Here is a 20,865-nt window from a genome sequence, read left to right on the forward strand (position 1 = left end):
GTGCCGAAAAAGATGATCAGTGATGTACGTCACTGATCAGCGCACAGCGGCCACAGGACACCCACAAAATCACAGTGTGTGTAAAAAAAAAATTAAAAAAAGACCCCACAGCACACACACAAAAAAAAAGGTGATCAGTGATGCGACACTGATTACCAGTGAGGGGCAGCAGGTGCACAACCTTTGGTGCAACTGACAGTGCAACTGGCAGGTATATATAAAAAAAAAAAAAACCTCTGCACCCCCAAAAAGTTGCTGATCACCTCAGATATAGTGATCAGCACAAAAGGCGGGGGCAGCAGACACAAAATTTAGCACTCTCTATCACTCTCTGTCACTATCTCTCTCTATCTCTCTATCTCTCACTATCTAACACTCTATGACACTGCAGCAGCAGCAGTGACAGGTATATATATATATAAAAAAAAACCTGCGCCCCCAAAAAGTTGCTGATCAGTTAATTTATACTGATCAGCACAAAAGGGGGGGCAGCAGTCAGTTATATAAAAAATATATAGCACAATCTGTCACTATCTCTATCTCTCTCTCTCTATCTCTCTCTATCTCTCTATCTATAACTATCACACTGCAGCAGCACAAAATATAGCACTCTCTGTCACTAGGCCTCTATCTCTCTCTCTCTATCTCTCTCTATCTCTCTATCTCTCTCTATCTCTCTCTATCTCTCTCTATCTCTCTCTCTATAACTATATCACACTGCAGCAGCACAAAATATAGCACTCTCTGACACTATCTCTCTCTATCTCTCTCTATCTAACTAACGCTATTACACTGCAGCAGCACAAGTTCACAACACAGGAAGTCACAAGTAACAGGATCCAGGAAGCATCCAGCACACTACAAGCAGTGATGAAGCAGGCAAGATATTTGCAAGGATCAGGTAAGTATTTTGCAAGGTTCTGGTCAGTATATCGCGGCAGCTAGGCACGGTGACCGCACTGCACGCAATTCCAGACCGGAATGGCGTCTGCAGTGCAGTCACCGTTAGTTTAAACCCCCCTCCATGGCTGTGATTGGTCCGTCGGTCCGACGGACCAATCACGGCCTTTGGGGGCGGGCGGGGTGAGGTGGGGTGACACCAGTGTCACCCTTACACCCCGCGGTGATTGGTGCTGTACTTTACAGCACCAATCACCTCCGATCGCGTGTCACCGGCGAACGTTATTCGCCGGTGACACAGAAAACGCTGTAATTGGCTGTTCACACTGAACAGCCAATCACAGCGATCGCCGAAGGGGGGGCGGCATCGCATGCCCCCCCTGGGCATGCACGGACATGTCTGCTGTCAGGGACAGCAGACATGTTGAAACTGTCACCGCGTCTATAGACGCGGTGACAGTTAAATGCCATGACGTACATTTACGCCATGTGTCGGGAAGTACTTCCCGACCATGACGTAAATGTACGTCAATTGTCGGGAAGGGGTTAATACAGTATATACTTGAAACAAATGTCTAAATAAAAATTAAATAAATACAAAATCAAGGAATACCTTAAATGATATTTCCATATTTTCTCCTCCCCAAACATCCAGACCAGGGTCATATGTTCCAAGTTCATAGAAATATTTCTTATCAATGGAAAACAGCCCCCCAGCCATGACTGGACACCTGAAACATTGAACAAAATGTAGACAAATGAAAGCACTTGTTGAGTGTTATATAATGTGCACTACACAATGTAAATAACCAGTGGCGGCTCCAGAGGATTGGCTGCAGCCTTTTAAAATTCAAATAGGGGAGCCACACCCACCCCCACTAACTGATTCACTGGCAGTTTGTGTTTCTCCCATGTTTGAATTTAATTGTGCTGCAGTGGCGTAAGTCCTCCGCTACCACTGCAAAGAACCCTTAATGGAAAAAAAATGGTTGAATATTCGAAGTTTGGTTCATATAAAGATGAGTTTTACAGTTTTATAAGACACGCAATATTACTAAAGAGGATTTTGTGCTGTGCCTCAACCAATCTGCTCTGTATAAATCACTGCCACATGGCCATTTAATATACAAGGGTGGGTCAAAAAGTAAGGTAACAAGACCTCTCAAGAGTGTAATGTTTACTAATTTTCATTTCCCACCAAGCTAGAGCAGGTAGGCTACAGCTTTCCCTCATGTCCATTAGATTGCACCTCATATCAGTCATACTGTCAGCATCAACATCAGATGTAAGATGGCAGGGCTGGTGGAACCATGGTCAAACATCGAGGTAAGTAGTGTGATCCAATTTCTGTGTCTAAAGGGCACTTCAGCGTGTGATATCAATTCACAGCTTGTTGAGATGTATGGTGATAACAGCAGGGCATCATGGATGGTGTGATGGGTAGCATTACTGCATCACAGCACTGAGGTCATGGGTTTGATTCCCACCATGGCTCTAACTATGCAGAGTTTGTATATTCTCCCTGTGTTTGCATGGGTTTCCTCCGGGTACTCCAGTTTCCTCCCACAATCCAAAAATATACTGGTGGTTAATTGGCTCCCAACAAAATGAACCCTGGAATGTCTGTGTGTGTGTGTGTGTGTGTGTACATGAGGTAGGGAATATAGATTGTAAGCTCCACTACTGCCACACTATAGAAAATCAACTCCATGCGTAGTGGATAGTGGGGTTATGAGCAGGTATCGCATTGGATCGGCTGATATATCGTCCGATATCGCATCCGATATATCGGCCGCCATGAAACTAAACAAGTACCGATAAATGTTAATAATAAATAATAATAATAATGGCACGGAAACAAGTATTGGGTTTGGTGCACTGATATGACTGATATGAGGCACCATATAATGGTCATGAAGGCTTGGTGGGAAATTAAAAAGAAATAGTGAACATTACACATGTCAGTCAGTGGTCTCGATACCTGACATATGGAACCACATTTGTATGATATAGGAACATAGAAATAAAAATATAAAAAAGTGACATTTTTCCAGTAAATTTTTGTGTTCATGTAGTAAATATAAATATTTCCTATGTTCATGATTGGTGGGCTTGCCAGCCAATGAAACGGTGACACACTGAAAATCCTTGTGAGGCTGATTTAGGGTGGCAGTTTGGAAAGATAAAATCAGCCTGTAATCTTGAAATAGCAGGATTGTTTACCTAGTACTGTATGAAAAGGACACTAATTAGTGTAATTACATCATAATACAGTATCTCTACAAACACTCGTTGCTTATTCTGTTCAGTGGTAGTAATTCACTTAATCTTGTGCGTTTTTCTTTGGGTGTGGATTGACCAGAAACAGACTAAAACAATATTTAAAAATGTAAGGATGTTTGAACAAATGAATTGGGTTCTGAGTACAAACAGAACTTGTTGCAAGTAACATTAAACCATACCTCCCAATTTTGAGCCAGCTGGAGGAGGGCAGAAAATTTGGGGACGTGGTCTAGCTAAAGGGGGTGTGGCCTATACTCACTACGCTCTTGCGAGGCCACGCACCATTTTTGCCGCTGTGTGGCATGAATAGATGCTGTGCACATGCGCACAGTGTTTATTCACGGGCGACGGGGGAAGGGGGGGGGGGGACACTGCCAGCCCCAGGCGGGCTGCAGGAACGTCCCCCCAAAAAACGGGACATTCCTGGGGTAACCGGGACAGTTGTGAGGTATTTAACTGATCAGTAGCAAATAAAAAGTGATAGGGTCCCTTCCATGAGTTAGCTGCAACCTAATATGTTACAATTGACCTTTGTATCTCAGTGAAATGTTCTTTCCTAGCTTAGAAGTGGATTACAGGTTAGCTATTATGAGCCCAGCTGCACACAGAAGTGTTCTATTGTAAATATTGTAATTAGGCACACAATGCACCTGCATGTAACTTCTTTCACAGAAAAAGCACTTTTTTTTGCTGTAAAAGGTTTATTTCGAGTATTTGTGAGATCCTACACCCAACATTACTGGTTCTGCAGCTCACACTCTGCTCCTTCACCCCACACCTAGGGCCACCTCTCACAGATTTCCGGGATTCTCCCGGATCTGGTGTTAACCCTCAAGGAGGCTTTTTCAGTTTCCCGGATTCCGGTATTCTCCATACTCTCTCGCCGCGTAGAGACAGTTGCACGTGAGATGATGATCATCTCGCGAGCCTGTCTGCAGGCCCGCCTCCCTCCTCCCTCCGCTCACCGATGGTGTCGCCCGGAGTAACCGGCATTGTCATCATCCGGCTGCATCCGCAAGCCAGCCAGCCCGCAAGCTAGCCAGCCCAGCCAGCCAACCCGCAAGCCAGCCCAGCCAGCAAGCCAGCCCAGCCAGCCCGCAAGCCAGCCCACAAGCCAGCCCAAGGTTATTTTTTCAATTTGAGGCCACACCCCTTTTATTGGACCACGCTCACTTCTCCAGGAGCATTAATGAGGTGGAGGGAAAAGTCTCCAGGAATCCATGATGAGTGAGGTGGCAACCCTACCCACACCCCTTCCTTATTTTACTGAAAGAATATAGATGGTATGCTAAAGCCAAAGTAATGTAGGGTACACACCAGAACGATCGTGAGCAGCTCGTGAGACGATCATATGATGGTCGTGCGATCTGTTGGAGCACACGATCTGCATACGATCTGATCACGATCTGTACCCAGTTGAACGGATCGTTTTCAAATCCTGACTGCAGCAGGTAGATCTGCAAAACGTCCAAATGACCAGAATAGGATCTAAAACATACAATCGTCGGGATTGTATTGAAATTAGAGGAATTGAGGCCAAATTTTTCTGGTGTGTACCCAGCATTACAGAAAAAGGAATATAAGGACCAGGGCTGGGATGTGATGGGTGATGGTTTTAGCCTTCCCAAATAAAGGTGCGCAATGACACTAGAATGTTTCCGAAACTTGGCCAATGTACAGTAACATTGTGCGACTTTTACACTCTGTTTGCAAATCCCAGTGGTCGGTATGGGCTGGCGGTATGGTGGTATGCAATATCGCTACTTCTTCTATTGCTTTGATTGTAAAACAAGCAAATCCTATTGACTTACATTTTTTATATTAGCATTTCTAAATATACTCTTTAGACACGGCATACAGGGGTGCCAACGGGCTCCGGTAAAGGGGCGTGGCTTACGGAGGGGTGTGGTCAAACCCCTGTTAAAAAAAACCTTAGCAGAGCCGGCCAGTGGGTGGGAAACCTGCTCCGTGAGAGAGAGGACAGGGTGAAGGAGGGGGAGTGGGACACAGACCCCTCTATCTGACCCGAGCCCAGGTAAACTGTTATATTCTCCCTCTATGCCCACTAGGATGGTAAAGTATAAACAAGTCAGTTTAAAATAAATCATGAAAAACGCATGTCGACCTTTTTCCATTATTACGACCTTTTGTTTGTGTCAACATTTTGAAAATGTCGAAGTTTTCCATGTGTCGGCCTGTTCTGCCTGTCAACTAAAAGTGGTCGTCGTATTGACTATCGACCAAGACAATGTCAACCTAATGACCGCATGAATCCTTTGCAAGTGCCGCCGGCGCAGAACGGCCACAGAAGCTGTTATGCGGGCACTGTTTTATGTCTACAACATTGCAGTCACACGCAAAGACATGCCCCAAAAAGGATCATGTCACACATGCAATTTTTTAGAGATTGCACGTTACTGTCCCCAATTGGCATCGTCTTAGAATCTTATTCTTCACCACAAGCGGAATTGCAAAAGGCGTGTGCACAAAGCTGCCACAATGCATGCGCAGACCACCTATAATCAGGGGTTAAAGTGAGGGGGAATGGTGGAACTGAGTTCCACCACCTCTAATTGTGAGGTGAAACATTTTAACCTCCACATTGGCCCTGCACAGTAATTTTAAAAGAAAAGCATTGAAGTTTGCAGGGTGATGCCAAAAACCCTACCACTAGCCCTGTCTCTGCCTAATGTGGGAATGAGTTCCTTCACCTCTGCATGACCACTTTAAGCCCTGCCTATAATCACTGTTACAACACCATCTGAACAAAGTGCTATAGTTGTATTTACTTTTAGTCATTAGTGGTCCCACTGGAAAGGTATCAGTCAATGTCCCTCAAACACATAAATAACGGAAGGTCTGTGTATTAGGACCCCATTGTACAAGTAATTCTCTTGCAACACAAAGACGCTCCTTGTCATAACAAAGGGTTGGAGTCTTCCTTGGACACCAGAGGCCTTAAGTGGGGCATACACTGCTGCGATTTCTCACAGCAGTGTATGCCCAGCAGATCACCCGCGAGCCGCCCAGGAACTTCCTGGGTTGCAGGGTCGATTCGATCCATCACATGTGGTCCTTTAACTTGTGATGGATTGCATGCGACCCTTGTTCCCCACCCAGCCCACCGCCGGGAGGGAGGTTGGACGGCATGCCGGTCAGGGGACATCACACTAACCCGATTTGACCCAATTCCTCGGCCTGTTCCAACGGGAACGGGTGAAATCGGTCCAAATCTAATTAGTGTATGGGAGTCTTTAGGAATTTTCTAAAAGCTGAGGGGTAATTTTAATAAAGCTTCTAAAAGTTTAAAGGTGGGGATGTTGTTCATAGAAACTGATCAGATTTTGTTTATTTTCTGGGATGCAATAGAGAAAAGAAAGCTAGCATGGGATTGGTTGCTATTGGCAACATTCCTACTTTTCACTTTTAGAACCTTAAGTAAATTTACCAGTACAAGTGAAGGTGTTTGCCATAGCAGTCATTCAGATTCCAGCTATCCAATAAAATGATAGCCAGAATCTGCTTGGTTGCTATAGGTAACACCACAATCATTTATCCTCTTTAGAAGCTTTTATATGTCTAACCCTAAAAAAAATGAAAGCTCTTCCATGATTTCTCCCATTTTAGCTCCATGACTAATGAGTTTTATCCCCCCCCAATCCCCAGTCTGATGGGTTAGCATTTTTCCGCCTTATTAAAAAGGCTCTGCACCAATGACAGATTGCTTATCTTGCTTCAACATAATCTTAACATCCGTACACACAGGGTGACGGGGAGCTGTGCTGAGTGAGCTGCCATAAGCACAGATCCCTCAGCCAGGACTGGCAACAGAAATCTTGGGGCCCGGTACACTGATATATCAGGGGGGGCCCAATACCCCGCCCCCTTGAGCAGAACATTTTTAGTACACTGCATATTGAGCGTGTTTTTTTTTCATTGTTAAAAAATAATTTGCATTTATATTCTCTAATACCGGAGGGGGGTTCCAGGCAAGTACCCTACAGGAATCCAGGCAGGTGCCTTTATTATCCATTGCTAGGCACTGCACTGCTGCAGACATGCTTACAGACCCTGAGCCCCTCAGAACCTTGGGGCCCCTCACAAGCTAAGGGCCCGGTACAGGTGTCCTCCTTGACCCCCCCTGTTGCCTGCCCTGCCCTCAGCACACATCGTGGCACACAAGTGATGCATACATGCCTATTGTTTACGGCTATCTATCACTGTCTATCTCTGCGGGTGATAGTGGCACATGTGACACGTATCGCCGCCACTCAGGGCCATACACGTGGAGTGATCCGTGCTTAATTTCTAAGTGATCAGATCGCTTAGAAATGGTATTAAAATCACCCCGTGTGTATGGCATTTTAGACAAAAAGCCTTACATTGTGTTTTGCGGCGAGACTATGAATGTGACACCCGTTTACCTTATTGGGTCCATTTCTGTTATGTGGTTTTTCAGTAGATCTTCTTTAGGGATCGGTTTCCAACCAAAGTTCATCGGCCATGAAAATATACCTCTCTGGAAGTTGTCCACAGTCTGGTAGCTGGGATTAAATTCATCAAATGTAACAGTGTAAGAATCAAACAACCATAAACCCTGTAATATTACATTGGATCTACAGTATATGTGTGTTCAGTCTAGCAAACTGCACCTGTAACAACCAATGCAGTTCCAGTTTCCAACCTGTGATGTCGCTCTCTGCTCTGGTACTTATAGCACACTCTGGTCTGTATATCAGCACAGAAAATACAGACAAGAGTGTGCTTAAAGTACAAGACCAGGGATCTGCACCGCAGGCAGGAAAAAGGTAGTGAATGGTATGTGACAGGTGCAGGGTGCTACAAAGATTAGTATTTACTGTATATACAGCACTGGCCAATACTTATGACATCATTAGTTCCTAGGGCTGCATTTTCATAATGATACGGTTCAGCCAACAAAATGGCTGCGTCCACTGTGGAAGTGACTTGTACATTTTAAGGGAGAATTCAATTGTTGGCAAATGGGGCAAAATTACTGCGGTGTCTTAACATTTTCTTTGGTCAGATTATTATATATTTTTTAAATAGAGTTTTTTTATTTCACAGGTCAAAATTACAGAACAGAACGGCAATCAAATACTGTGCATGTGGAACAGTCAATCAAAATTCAGCATTGGCTTCGGCATTAGACATACAGAATGTACAGACATTTCACATACACTATCATCTTATTACATTGTGTTAAAAATTATAATAAAAACATTTCAGTTAATAATGAGAAGTGGTATTGCCATCCTATTCTGACTGAGTATCTAAGCATATAATTTTGTTTATTTATTTGAATTTAAGAGAAACAGTAAAGAGTAAAAAAGAGATGAAAGAGAGAAAGAGATTAGTAGTCATTAATTAATGCGCATACTATGAGATTCATTCCTGATTAGAGTAATATAACTATGCCTGGTTTGGGTTGATCGGCTCACCCAGGTATATGAGCGATATAGTTCACCCCCCCCCACTGTCAACCACCACGGCCCAGCAATGTATCATCAGGAGTGTGCTGAATGCGGAGACTCCAGCCACCTACCCCATATCTTGTCGAATTTGGGCAGAGTACCCCGGGACATATATACATATTTTTCGTGTTGTGCCGTGGTGTTAACCAGGGCCTTCCACTCCGCCATCGTAGGTCCCAGAGTAGCCATCCAATGTCTGGCTATGACAACTTTAGCTAAAGAGCACAGGTTGGTCACATATTGTCCCTCTGCATTATTCAGTGGCGTATTTTCTTTGCTTCCCAAGATGCACATTTTGGGCGTCAGAGCCCGCTCAGGTATGCCAGTTGATATAATAGCTGATTTAACCATCTCCCAGAAAGAGCTAACCAGGGAGCACTCCCAGAGGAGATGCCACAGGTTCCCCTGTGTGAAACCACACTTTGGGCAGGCCGGTGAGGCCCGTCCACCAAATTTAGCCATAGTGCACGGTGTTAGGTATGTTCTGTGTATGATAAATAGTTGGACTTGTTGGAATCTTGCTGAGACCGTGGCATACCGAGGTGATGCCAAGGCCTCCTCCCACTCCTCCTCTTCAAAGGCACCCACATCAGCCTCCCACTTGGCCCTCAGGGTGGGCAGCGAGTCTTTATGTAGAAAGGATAGCAGGAATGAATAGGTCAAGGAGATGGTTTTAACCTGCCCGAGATTGGCCAGGAATATTTTTGCCGGGGAGGATAACAGCACAGGAGGGCAGCTATTAAACTGGGTGTTGAGGGCGTGGCGCAACTGCAAGTATCTAAAGAAGTATATCTGAGATAACCCATACTCCTCCCTTAACTGTTGAAAGGTTTTTAGCAGAGATGCTTCATATAGTTGTCCAATCGTTACCACCCCCCCAGATGACCACAGACTCCTGCCAGACAAGCAGGCGAGTTCAGACAACGCGGTGGAATGCCAGAGGGGAGCTCCCGGATCTATAGCCGTGTATCCCATCAAGGATTGGGCCTCCCGCCACACCCTGATGGCCTGGACCACCAACGGAGGGGCCCCCCTAGGTATCATCCCACCCAACAATAGCTGCGTAGGTGTGATGTCAGGACAAATTTGGTGCAGAAAAGTGGTAGGGAGTGAACTCTGATCAGTATCCTGTGTCCAGTGCCTGAGGTGCGAGAACTGGCCAGCATAATAATACAATCTGAATTGTGGTAGAGCCAAACCTCCATCAGTCCGTGGTCTAGTGAGAGTGCCGATGCTGATTCTGGGGCGCTTATTGGCCCATATCAGTGAGGATAGTAGGCTATTTAGGTGTCTGAAAAAGGAGGCAGGTATGTAAACCGGGGATTGGTTCAGGACATATGTTATCTTAGGTTGCAATATCATTTTAACCAAGTTGACCCTGCCAATGACATTTAGGGGCAGCTTGGTCCACACCGACAGTTTGTCCTTAACAACGGACAGCAGTGGGTGTAGGTTCCTAGGAATAAAATCATTGCTGTTGTTGGTGATATTGATCCCCAAATATTTAAATTGGGGGACCCAGCTGAGTGGAAGAGGGGTGCCCTGTGCCAGTGGTGGAAGGCCTCTTAGAGGCATCATGGAGGATTTAGACCAGTTCACTGTGAGGCCTGAATAACCGCCAAATTCTTCCATCAGCTGCAGGGCAATTGGTACTGAAAGTCTATAGTCTTTTAAAAAAAGAAGTAGGTCATCGGCATAAAGTGCCACCGTGTCCGTCCTCTGACCCAGCTGTAGCCCGATTATGTCTCGGTGTGTCCTAAGGATGCAGGCGAGTGGTTCGATAGCCAAAGCAAAAAGACCAGGAGAAAGGGGGCACCCCTGTCTAGTACCCCTTCCCAGCGCAAATGGGGGCGAGACATAACTATTAACAGAGATCCTGGCCATCGGGTGAAGATACAGTAACTGGACCCATTTTAAGTATTGTGGGCCAAAGCCCATGCGTCTCATTACCTGCCATAGATAGGGCCACTCGACTGAGTCAAAGGCCTTATTGGCATCGAACGAGACAATAGCTGAATACACTTCCTCCTCGTGAGTGGCCTGGATATGTGTATACAGCCGTCTCAAATTTATACTGGTGGACATACCCGGCATGAAGCCGGTTTGGTCCGGATGAATAATGGTCAGTATCACACTATTTAGTCGAATGGCCAGGACCTTTGCCAACACCTTGATGTCAGTAGTAATCAGGGAGATAGGTCTGTATGAGTCGGGATATTCAGGGTCCTTACCGGGCTTGGGTATGACGACTATGACTGCCTCAGACATAGAGTCCGGTATGGCATTCAGTTCAAGGAGATCATTAAATAGCTTCAACAGCCTAGGGGCGAATAAGTCCAAGTGTGTCCTGTATAATTCCACTGGAACCCCGTCTACGCCCGGAGCCTTCCCACCAGGAAAGGATCTGATCGCAGCCTCTATTTCAACAGTTGTAAGCGGAGCCTCAAGGGAGGACTTCGCCTCCTCAGACAGCTTAGGCAGGTCTATACTATCTATATAGTCGGTAAGTTCCCCCTGCGAACATCTTAGGCGTGAGCTGTATAGCTCCTGATAAAACGTGAGAAACACGTCAGCTATTTCCCGGGGGGATGTCCTCAGTATACCGTCGGTGCCAAAGATTTGGGCCACAGTATTGGCAGGGCGATCTAAGTGTACCAAGTGAGCCAGGAGGCTGCCTGTCTTATCCGCATTCATGTAAAGTTTGTGAGATTTAAATAACAGGCTGCGTGCGTTACGTTCCTCTAGATGGGAGACCCAGGTATTTTGTGCCAACTCCCACCTTGCCCTGGACTCCTCCGAGCCCTCCTCCAAGTGTGTGACCTCAGTGTGTCTACATTCATCTTCCAATTCAATACCTTTGGCTTTGTGTGTTCGTTTGATAGAAGCAATTTTAGATATGAGGGTGCCCCTCATATATGCCTTGAATGCTTCCCACACTACCGGGGCAGGGGCTGTACCCGTATTAATATCAAAGTACCCGTCCCACATATTCTGGAGGTCTGCGGATTCTCCAATTTGTAGTAACCAGGAGGGGTGCAGTTTCCAGAAAGTCTGTCCCCTCCGGCATTCCATCCCCACCGTCAGCATCAGAGGCGAGTGGTCCGAGACACCCCTCGCTTTGTAACAGATATTTTTAAGTCTGGGCAATACTGAGGGGGTGACTAGGGCCAGATCAATGCGCGAGAAGGAATTGTGGGTTTTAGAGAAGCAGGAGTATTGGGTGACCCCGGGGTGTTTTAACCGCCAGGCATCGCGCAAACCGATTGACTCCACATACCTTGCAAAGCCCGTGGGGCGGTCGACAGCAGGGACGGATCCAGGGGGAAACCACCTGTCTAGCCGTTGGTTCATTAACTTATTAAAATCCCCGAGGCACACTACTGGTGTGTCAGGGGATTGGGCCACGTAAGCAGCTGCTTGTTTTAATACATCATAGTTAAAAGGAGGGGGGACATAGACCGCCAGGATAAAGAAGGGCTGGGAGTATAGTTTGCACTGGAGGAAAACGTATCTACCCATTGGGTCTGTTTTAACATCTAGCAGCACAAATTGTACTGATTTATTAATCAGTATCGAAACCCCTCTGGAGTGGGTGGTATGGGAGCTGTGGTATGCCCAACCCACCCAGGGCCTGCGAAGGGACAATAGTCTATTTCCCTCCAGGTGGGTCTCAACAAGACAGGTGATGTCCGAGCCGTACTGCTTAACCATTTTTAGGACTAGGGAACGTTTAACTCTGTCGTTTATCCCCCGGACATTCCAGGTTAAGATGTTAAGATCCGTCATGGCCGTAAAGGGCTGTCATGTCAGTGCTGCCACCTTGTGAGCCTGAGTAAGCCGCAACCATTGCTGCAAAACACGATTTACTCTCCATTTGTATGCATATCAAATCAGTATACCTTGCATGACTAATAGAAGAAAAGAAAGAAAAAGAACTAGAAGACATAGAAAAAACAATCCCAACAAAATACACCCCCTCCCTGTATACCTCCCCCAACCTAGGCATACTTGTATCCCTAACCTACTAACTATGTAGACCAAGAAAGGTCAGCAATATCTACGAACTATGGGAGGCAGTCAGTTAATAGCTACCAATGCAAGCATCGGGGCCCCCCGGCTATCTATTAACCTTTACTTCTAGAGCGACACCTGTGCTAATCCAGACAGAGTGAAATACACAGCGATTAGTAACATTCCCCCCCCGCAACCCCCCGCCCCCCCCCCCCCCCTCCCGCTAAGACATAGTAAAACAGATCAATTGTAGTATGTACTAATAATATTCACGTTGACCGGACATCATCGGAGCCACTCTGGCGTCTCAGGCATTCCTGAAGATCGTATGGATGAGTGGAATAAAATGTCCATTTTGGGTGTAGGTTTAGTCCTTTTCCCCTGGCTGTTTGTGAGGAATCAGGCCTGAGCAAGCTGGCGAGCACCAGGCGCAAATCTATCTAGCCAGGCCGCCACCTCACGAGGGCTGCTGAAGAATTTAGTCTCTCCCTCCGCCACCACCCGCAACCGGGCCGGAAAGAGCATGGAATAGGGAAGGCCCAGGTCTCGCAGCCTACGTTTTACAGGGAAGAAAGAGGCCCTCTCCTTCTGCACCTCGATGGCGAAATCAGGAAACGTGGAGATGGTGACACCATTTCTAATCATAGGGCCTTTGGTGCGGTTCAGTCGCAGGATCGTGTCACGGTCTTTATAATGTAGGAGTTTGGCTATAAAAGTTCTGGGTGGGGCCCCCGGAGGAAGTGGACGGGTAGGGATTCTGTGGGCTCTCTCAACAGCGAATTGAGGGGTGAAGGATTCTCTGCCAAATGTCTCTATCAGCCAGGCCTCCAAGAAAGCCTCTGGCGCCGTGCCCTCCTCCCTTTCCGGCAGGCCGACGAAGCGGACATTGTTTCTCCTCAAACGGCCCTCCATATCCATTAACTTATTTTGAATACTTGTGACCTGCTGCGTCAGGGTAGAAACAGTGGTTTTCATAGGATCTATTGCGTCTTCTACCGTTGAAACCCGGGTCTCCACCTCCCCCACACGTTCCCTAATGCGCTGCACATCTTGTCTGAGAAGGGATAGGTCACACTGCACTTTCTCCATTTTGTCAGACAGACGTTTCTCAGTGCCAGCAATGGCTTCTAGGATTTGTTGGAGGGACGGGGGTGTAGGTGAGGCGTCATCAGGGGGGGCCCCAGGGCCAGCTGGGTCCCCAGAGCCCTGCCCGGAGTCGCCGGGAGGTGCCGACGGGCCCTGTGCCTCCTGCCCCCTCGCGAATTTGGCCAGCTTTGCTGCCGAGGCACTTTGATTCTGCTTCACCATGCTGTATGGTGATGGGCTGATATATGCCCCCTCCTCAGTGTTAACGGACGCCGCTGGTGAGGATTATAGTGCTGGGTCTGTTAGTGGGGAGTATGGGGGTGTGGGTTGCTGTGGGCCACCCCTGCCACAGGTGATTTATAGGCACTGGCAGTCCTCTTATAAAATGCCCTGAGCCGGTGTAGCTGGCAGGGTGTGTGGGAGCACTTCTGATGGGCTGCTGCAGGCTTGTATGTGATATGTGTGCTGCGTGGAGCCCAAGATGGCGCCCGCAGCGCAGGACTCACCAGGGGAAGAGTGTCCAGATATTGGAGTCGGATGTCCCCCTCTCAGCAGGCTCTGCTAACCAGCGGATGGTGGGAGCGGGTGTCTCGCTCGCGGGGGGTCACCTCCACGGCGCGACCTCCGCAGCTTGTGGCAGTGTCCGGCTCCCGGCGTCTGGGCGGCTGCTCTCTGCGCGGCGGGAGAGGTAGGCCGCAGTCTTCACCTTGGTCCGGCGGGCTGGCTGCCACGCCGGATCAGGATCAGTCGGGCGGGCGGCTGGTGCGGGACGCGGGTGAAGCACCGGGCAGCGTCTGGTGACCTCAGCAGCTTGTGGCAGTGTCCGGCTCCCGGCGTCTGGGCGGCTGCTCTTCTGCGCGGCGGGAGAGGTAGGCCGCAGTCTCCACCTCGGTCCGGCGGGCTGGCTGCCACGCCGGATCAGGATCAATCGGGCGGGCGGCTGGTGCGGGGCACGGGTGAAGCACCGGGCAGCGTCTGGTGACAAAAGCGAGTGCCACAGTAGGGTCAGGATGGGGTTTCGGATATCTAGCCGGGGAGCTCCGCTTCAACACGTCCTACTCTCTCGCCGCCGTAGCCACGCCCCCCCAGATTATTATATATAGTATTTGTATTCTATCTGAAGATCATGTAAATTACTAAAGGTTCTAAAAATGAAAAAGGGGATGTTGCCCATAGCAACCAATGAGATTCCGTCTATCATTTTCTAGGATGGCTTAGAGATAGACAGAATTTGATTGGTTGCTATGGGCAATTTTAGAACCCTTAGTGAATGTACCCTGCAGAGGCTGTGATAATTGTTATAGAGACTTGTTACCAGGCTTATGTCAATTATTTAGCTTAGATAGAATATACGATACACAGGAAACAAACATTACCTCATGTCCTTATCATTAATGACTTCAATTACTGGGCACGCCACCTTCATTCTGTTTATTCGTACTTGTTCCAGGAGAGGTTCAAGCCATCCAACATTGCATTCTACATGCGAGTCCAAGAATGTCAAAACTTCCCCTTTAAGAGTCAAAAGAAAGCATTATTAGCAGTGGTGGTTTTAACCTATAGGCTGGACTGCACCCCTCCCCCCCAGATACAATCTGTCATTGTGCCCTGTATAAGTGAAGCACTAGCTCCACTTTGACTAGAAGTGACTTCCTATTGGAAGTCCAACCTGCCAGTCACCCAAGCAGTCCCGCTGGGAGGAGTTCCCTCCCTCTGTGACGCCTCTATAGGTTGCTACGGCTGCAGTCCATAGAATCTGGGTTATGCACGTGCACAGTACTGAGGACACTACTGTGCATGCATCAGTGTTGCGACCATGGCAGGGACAGCAGCAGTGGGGGTGGGGACCAGCAGCGGCGATAGCAGGGGGGGGGGGGGGGAAGCTTTGCAGCTAGCGGCAGCCCTCCTCCTGCACTGAGGTAGGAGCTGCCACTGGTTGTTAGTCAGCAGATAAAATCTTTCTAGGGGATAATGGAAAGGCAAATAGTTTAATGACCATTTCACTAATCCCATTAATTTAATACTCACAAATCTAGTTTCCAGTATATCCAGAACCATAATTCCTTTTCTGCCCTATGACATAGTCATACACACTTGTATCGCTATGTCCTATGCAGTCACGAATAAGGTATAAAAATGTATATAAATGATATGACTCAGGGGTGCGCCAATGACAGTTACAATACAAGGCACTGATATAGTTAAACTACTTTGCATAGTAATTATGAACCATTTATTGTCAGACACATCAAATTGAATAATTAAGTCCTGTTATTGTGGATGGAATCCCACAATCCAGTGCAGTATTCCAAATTCGACCATTGCATGTTGACCTTTTGTCTCTATTGACCTAATGCATGTCGAGCATACGGTATTGACAGAATAACTGTCTATCTATAGTGTAAATCTCATGAATGACCCAAATCCAATCGAACCACTGTTTGTGGTAACTGCTCCCCTATTATGCATACAGGGGAGACAGAATAATAGGCAACATAGTGCAGGTCAATACAATATAAAAAGTTTTAATCTGTAAAATGCACTTACAATAAAGTGACTTTGATAAAAGCGTGAACAAAATGGACCAGGCAAAACAGCATACAACAGGTGGTGTGGCGTCCTCCTTCGGTCTGGGTCCCTCGTCCCGGAAACAAGGGGGGCTCAGTCCAGGGTTCAGCAAAACTGCAGCTGTTAAAGTCCGTCCAAAGCGTCAAGCTGGATGGTAATTACGCTTAAACGCGTTTTCGGATGATGTCCTTCGTCAGAAGGACATCATCCGAAAACGCGTTTAAGCGTAATTACCATCCATTGTTTCCGGGACGAGGGACCCAGACCGAAGGAGGACGCCACACCACCTGTTGTATGCTGTTTTGCCTGGTCCATTTTGTTCACGCTTTTATCAAAGTCACTTTATTGTAAGTGCATTTTACAGATTAAAACTTTTTATATTGTATTGACCTGCACTATGTTGCCTATTATTCTGTCTCCCCTGTATGCATAATAGGGGAGCAGTTACCACAAACAGTGGTTCGATTGGATTTGGGTCATTCATGTGATGCTGGCTGAAAAGCTTCCATTTGGTTTTGTATTACCTGCAGTGGCTTCAAACACCCTGCCTCATAGTTAACACTGAGCGCTATTTCTGCCTATTCACATCTTTCTGTTCTACATTGTATTTTGAGTAGTCCAAGGTGTTTCTACTCTGTTGAATTGGCTTATAGCTGCACTGTGTTTCAATTGCGCACCTATCTGGTTCATATTTTCTTTGCTTGTATATAGTGTAAATCTATCAACCGTATACCCAGGTACACACATATCAGGAAGGATTAAACAAAATACACATGTCAAATTTAATAATACTGATATTAGCTGGTATTCAATTACCCTGATTATTGATCGGAGTTAATTGTCTCACGGGATTGGCTATTCAATTACCCTGATCATTGATCGGAGTTAATTGTCTCACGGGATTGGCTATTCAATTACCCTGATCATTGATCGCATACCCTCCAACATGACCCATCCCATTAGGTACAAAATGCTCTGTTCCTGGACTTCCCTGCCAGTGACAGTTACAGATGTGAGCCTGCAGCACAGTCCAATATTCAAAGAGGGGTGGTCACATCAACTCTCAGTGATGTTTGGGATGGCAGCTGGCGTGGCTCCCCTTTTTGAATATTGGACTGTGCTGCAGGCTCACATCTGTAACTGCCACTGGCAGGGAAGTCCAGGAACAGAGCATTTTGTACCTAATGGAATGGGTCATGTTGGAGGGTATGTGATCGCAGTTAATTGTCTCACGGGATTGGCTATTCAATTACCCTGATCATTGATCGGAGTTAATTGTCTCGCTGGATTGGCTATTCAATTACCCTGATCATTGATCGCAGTTAATTGTCTCGCTGGATTGGCTATTCAATTACCCAGATACAACGGCACAACCTGCAGATTATAATGGTTTTTGATTCACCTGCCCATGGATTAGTTGATTCAGCGACACTGTTTTGTTTCTACTGTCCGATGAAAATGGGGCTGTTTCTAGCGAAAACACTTTTCACTGGACCTGTGCGTTTTCAAGCAAAATTAAAAAAATTTCAGGGGTCCAAATTGGATAGGCCAAAAAAATGGAGAAACATCAGTGTGTGTGTGTGTGTGAGTGTTCCATATTACAATTCCTAATAATACACTCATTCTTATGCAAAGTACAAACTATGACACCCGTTCCTATATAAATTTGAGTCGGGATCGTTTGGTCTACAGCAAGTTAGTCGACAAGCATTAGGTCGACACCGTTAGGTCGACATGGTTCTAGGGCACGGGTGTCAAACACAAGGCCCGCGGGCCAAATCCGGCCCGACAGACCTCGTCATGTGGCCCGCGCAGCCGCCGCCAGCCTTCACCTTTTATTCTCTTTTTTTAGATCTTTTTTGAGAGGTTTTTTTTGCACTGCCGGCGGCCATGTTCCTGTGGTCTTTTAAGATGTCTGCGGCCACAGGAACATGGCCGCCGGCCTCCACGGCTACGTGGAGGAGGGCCCGGCAGCCTGTTCCCTCTTATCGAGGCAGTGGCAGACGCTGGGTGGGGACGTCATGACGATGACGCCTCCCTCCCTGCAGAGAGGAAGGAAGGCAGGCCGAGTCGGGGGGCCGCAGCAGGACAGGCCGCGGCGCAGAGAGTGGAATTGAAATTACTGGAGCCGCAGCAGCAGCAGCAGTAAAGGAGCCTGAGGGATAAAATACAGTAAGTTACATAAAAAAACAATATATCTGGTTGTGGTGTCATGGCATTACTTTTATATTATACAGGGGGAGCAGCCTGTGGTGTCATTATTATTGTACAGGGGGAGCAGCCTGTGGTGTCATGGCATTATGCCATGACACCACAGGCTTCTCCCCATGTATAATAATAATGCCATGACACCACAGGCTGCTCCCCCTGTATAATATAAAAGTAATGCCATGACACCACAGGCTGCTCCCTCTGTATAATAATAATGCAATGACACCACAGGCTACTCCCCCTGTATAATAATTTGTGTCATGGCATTACTATTGTTATATTATACAGCGGGAGCAGCCTGTGCTGTCATTGCATTATTATTATACAGCGGGAGCAGCATGTGGTGTCATTGCATTATTATTATACAGCGGGAGCAGCCTGTGGTGTCATTGCAGCCTGTGGTGTCATTGCATTATTATTATACAGCGGGAGCAGCCTGTGGTGTCATTGCATTATTATTATACAGCGGCCCTTTGAGGGTGACCAAACTGCTGATGCGGCCCCCGATGAATTTGAGTTTGACACCCCTGTTCTAGGGGGTCAGGTTCGACATGAGTCTTGGTCGACATGGGTTAAAGTCGACAGGTCAATAGGTCAATAGTCAGTCCAACAAGAAAAACAAATTCGTATTATATGGAGGTACCTCCATCCGAATTGGGACCCATCCGAACCAGCCCTGAGTTTGTATTTTGCCACCACCTTCGAGCACAGGAGCACATTTCCGAAAGCTCTAAGCGCCCAACGTCCTCCAAGGACATCTGGATATCCAAAATTGGATCAGCCTACCATCGTTGAGGAGATACACACTGCGCAGAACTGTGCCCCATGAGTGGACGGTAAATTAAACCATTTCCTATTTTTTGGGGATCTCTAAAAAGGCATACTAGGAATGGATGGACCCCTAAGTACTTTACCTCATTATACCAGGAATCTTGGGACTTAATTCTAGTGCACTAGCATTTCTCTATTGTTTTTGTCCATTGTCATATATACAGTGCATCTGTACTGCATATTTTTATATTTAATCCAGTTTTTATTCAAGTGATCACTGTATACTAATAAATTGTATTATATATATATTGTGAAACCAGTCCAATAATCTATTTCATTCTATTATTAGCGCTGCCATTTGTTTTTCTTGTTTATCTATACCAACCTAGGGACTGACCATCCCTATTTAGCAGCAGCTTAGTGGAACATACTCTGTCAAGCGCTACCAACAATACCCCCTAGGGGGCGTTGCCTTTTGTTTCTTCCAATAGTCAGTCCAGGCTGCCTTTTCATTACAAATGGAGGAAAAATCATTTGAGCGACCAACGAATGATTTTTCGTCCATGCGGCTGCATGCAAGGGGAGGTGTTATAATACACAACCCCTCATTTGCTAGTTAGGGGATTCATACGGCGGGGGAGGCGGGCATTTGGCCGGGAGGTGTTTACCTGTTCGCTAGACTGCAAACATACGCAGCCTTGCAGACAGGTCTGAATTAGACCCTTAGTACACAGAGGTACATAATGGTTTTATGCAAAATATTATAGATAAAAAGTTCTGCCTTACCTGTTGCTATATTTGCACCGGCAATCCTTGCTCGAATTAACCCATGTCTTTCCTTTAAATGTAAAACTCGGACCTTGGGAAATTTCATTATGAACTTATCCAAGTCGTCCTTGAGGTAGGCTGGAGAAAACAAGAGACAGGATAGAATAAGTGTAACTTGCGGACTTCCTCAGTTTCAGTTTTGAATAAAGAATAAGTCCAGATGCACTAAGCTTCAAAAGTGATAACGTGGAGAGTGATAAAAAAACAGCCAATCAGCTCCTACCTGTCATTTTTTTTTAAACCCAGCCTGTAACAATTATAACCAGCAGCGGCTGCAGCGCTGACTATATAGTGCAGGGGGAAACCACTTAGCACATATAAACATACATGTTATCATGTTTGTGATATATTTGCTGGCTGGTTCCCCTGGGGATCCGAAACGCTGAGTGAATCAGCATAAGGTTTCACGTACTCCTAAGCCTGCCCCCCGATTCCTGTGAAACTAGCCAATGGGAGTATGGGTCAGGCTTAGAAGGAGTGTGTGAAACCTTTTGATGATTCCCAGAACAGATCCAGAAAGGATCAGGATGCCAACGCCGTAATGTGACAGAAAGCAGGTTACTCCTTTCAGTATTATTTACCATCATGTTTGAAGTAATAATGTTGACACGGTTAACATGCTTCCAATCACCTTACTTCCATGTTGTTATTGTCTGGCCAACAGTTAATACCTATACCCTTCCCCTTGCTTACTTTATTCCTATGTTATTTC

General features: G+C 46.6%; 1 protein-coding gene across 1 annotated transcript in view; it reads right to left on the bottom strand.

The window, feature by feature from the left end:
• Nucleotides 1-20,865, bottom strand: part of GALNT5 (polypeptide N-acetylgalactosaminyltransferase 5) — a 59,847-nt gene that overhangs the window by 15,428 nt on the left and 23,554 nt on the right. Inside the window, exons 3-6 of the mRNA XM_083154024.1 lie at nt 20,112-20,231; nt 15,152-15,287; nt 7,608-7,727; nt 1,514-1,631 (exon numbers count right to left, since the gene is read on the bottom strand). Coding sequence (XP_083010150.1) covers nt 1,514-1,631; nt 7,608-7,727; nt 15,152-15,287; nt 20,112-20,231 — 494 coding nt within the window. The remainder of the gene's footprint in view (nt 1-1,513; nt 1,632-7,607; nt 7,728-15,151; nt 15,288-20,111; nt 20,232-20,865) is intronic.

The sequence above is a fragment of the Crinia signifera genome, chromosome 7 (genome assembly GCF_055691185.1).
Source record: "Crinia signifera chromosome 7, ASM5569118v1, whole genome shotgun sequence".
NCBI lineage: Eukaryota > Metazoa > Chordata > Amphibia > Anura > Myobatrachidae > Crinia > Crinia signifera.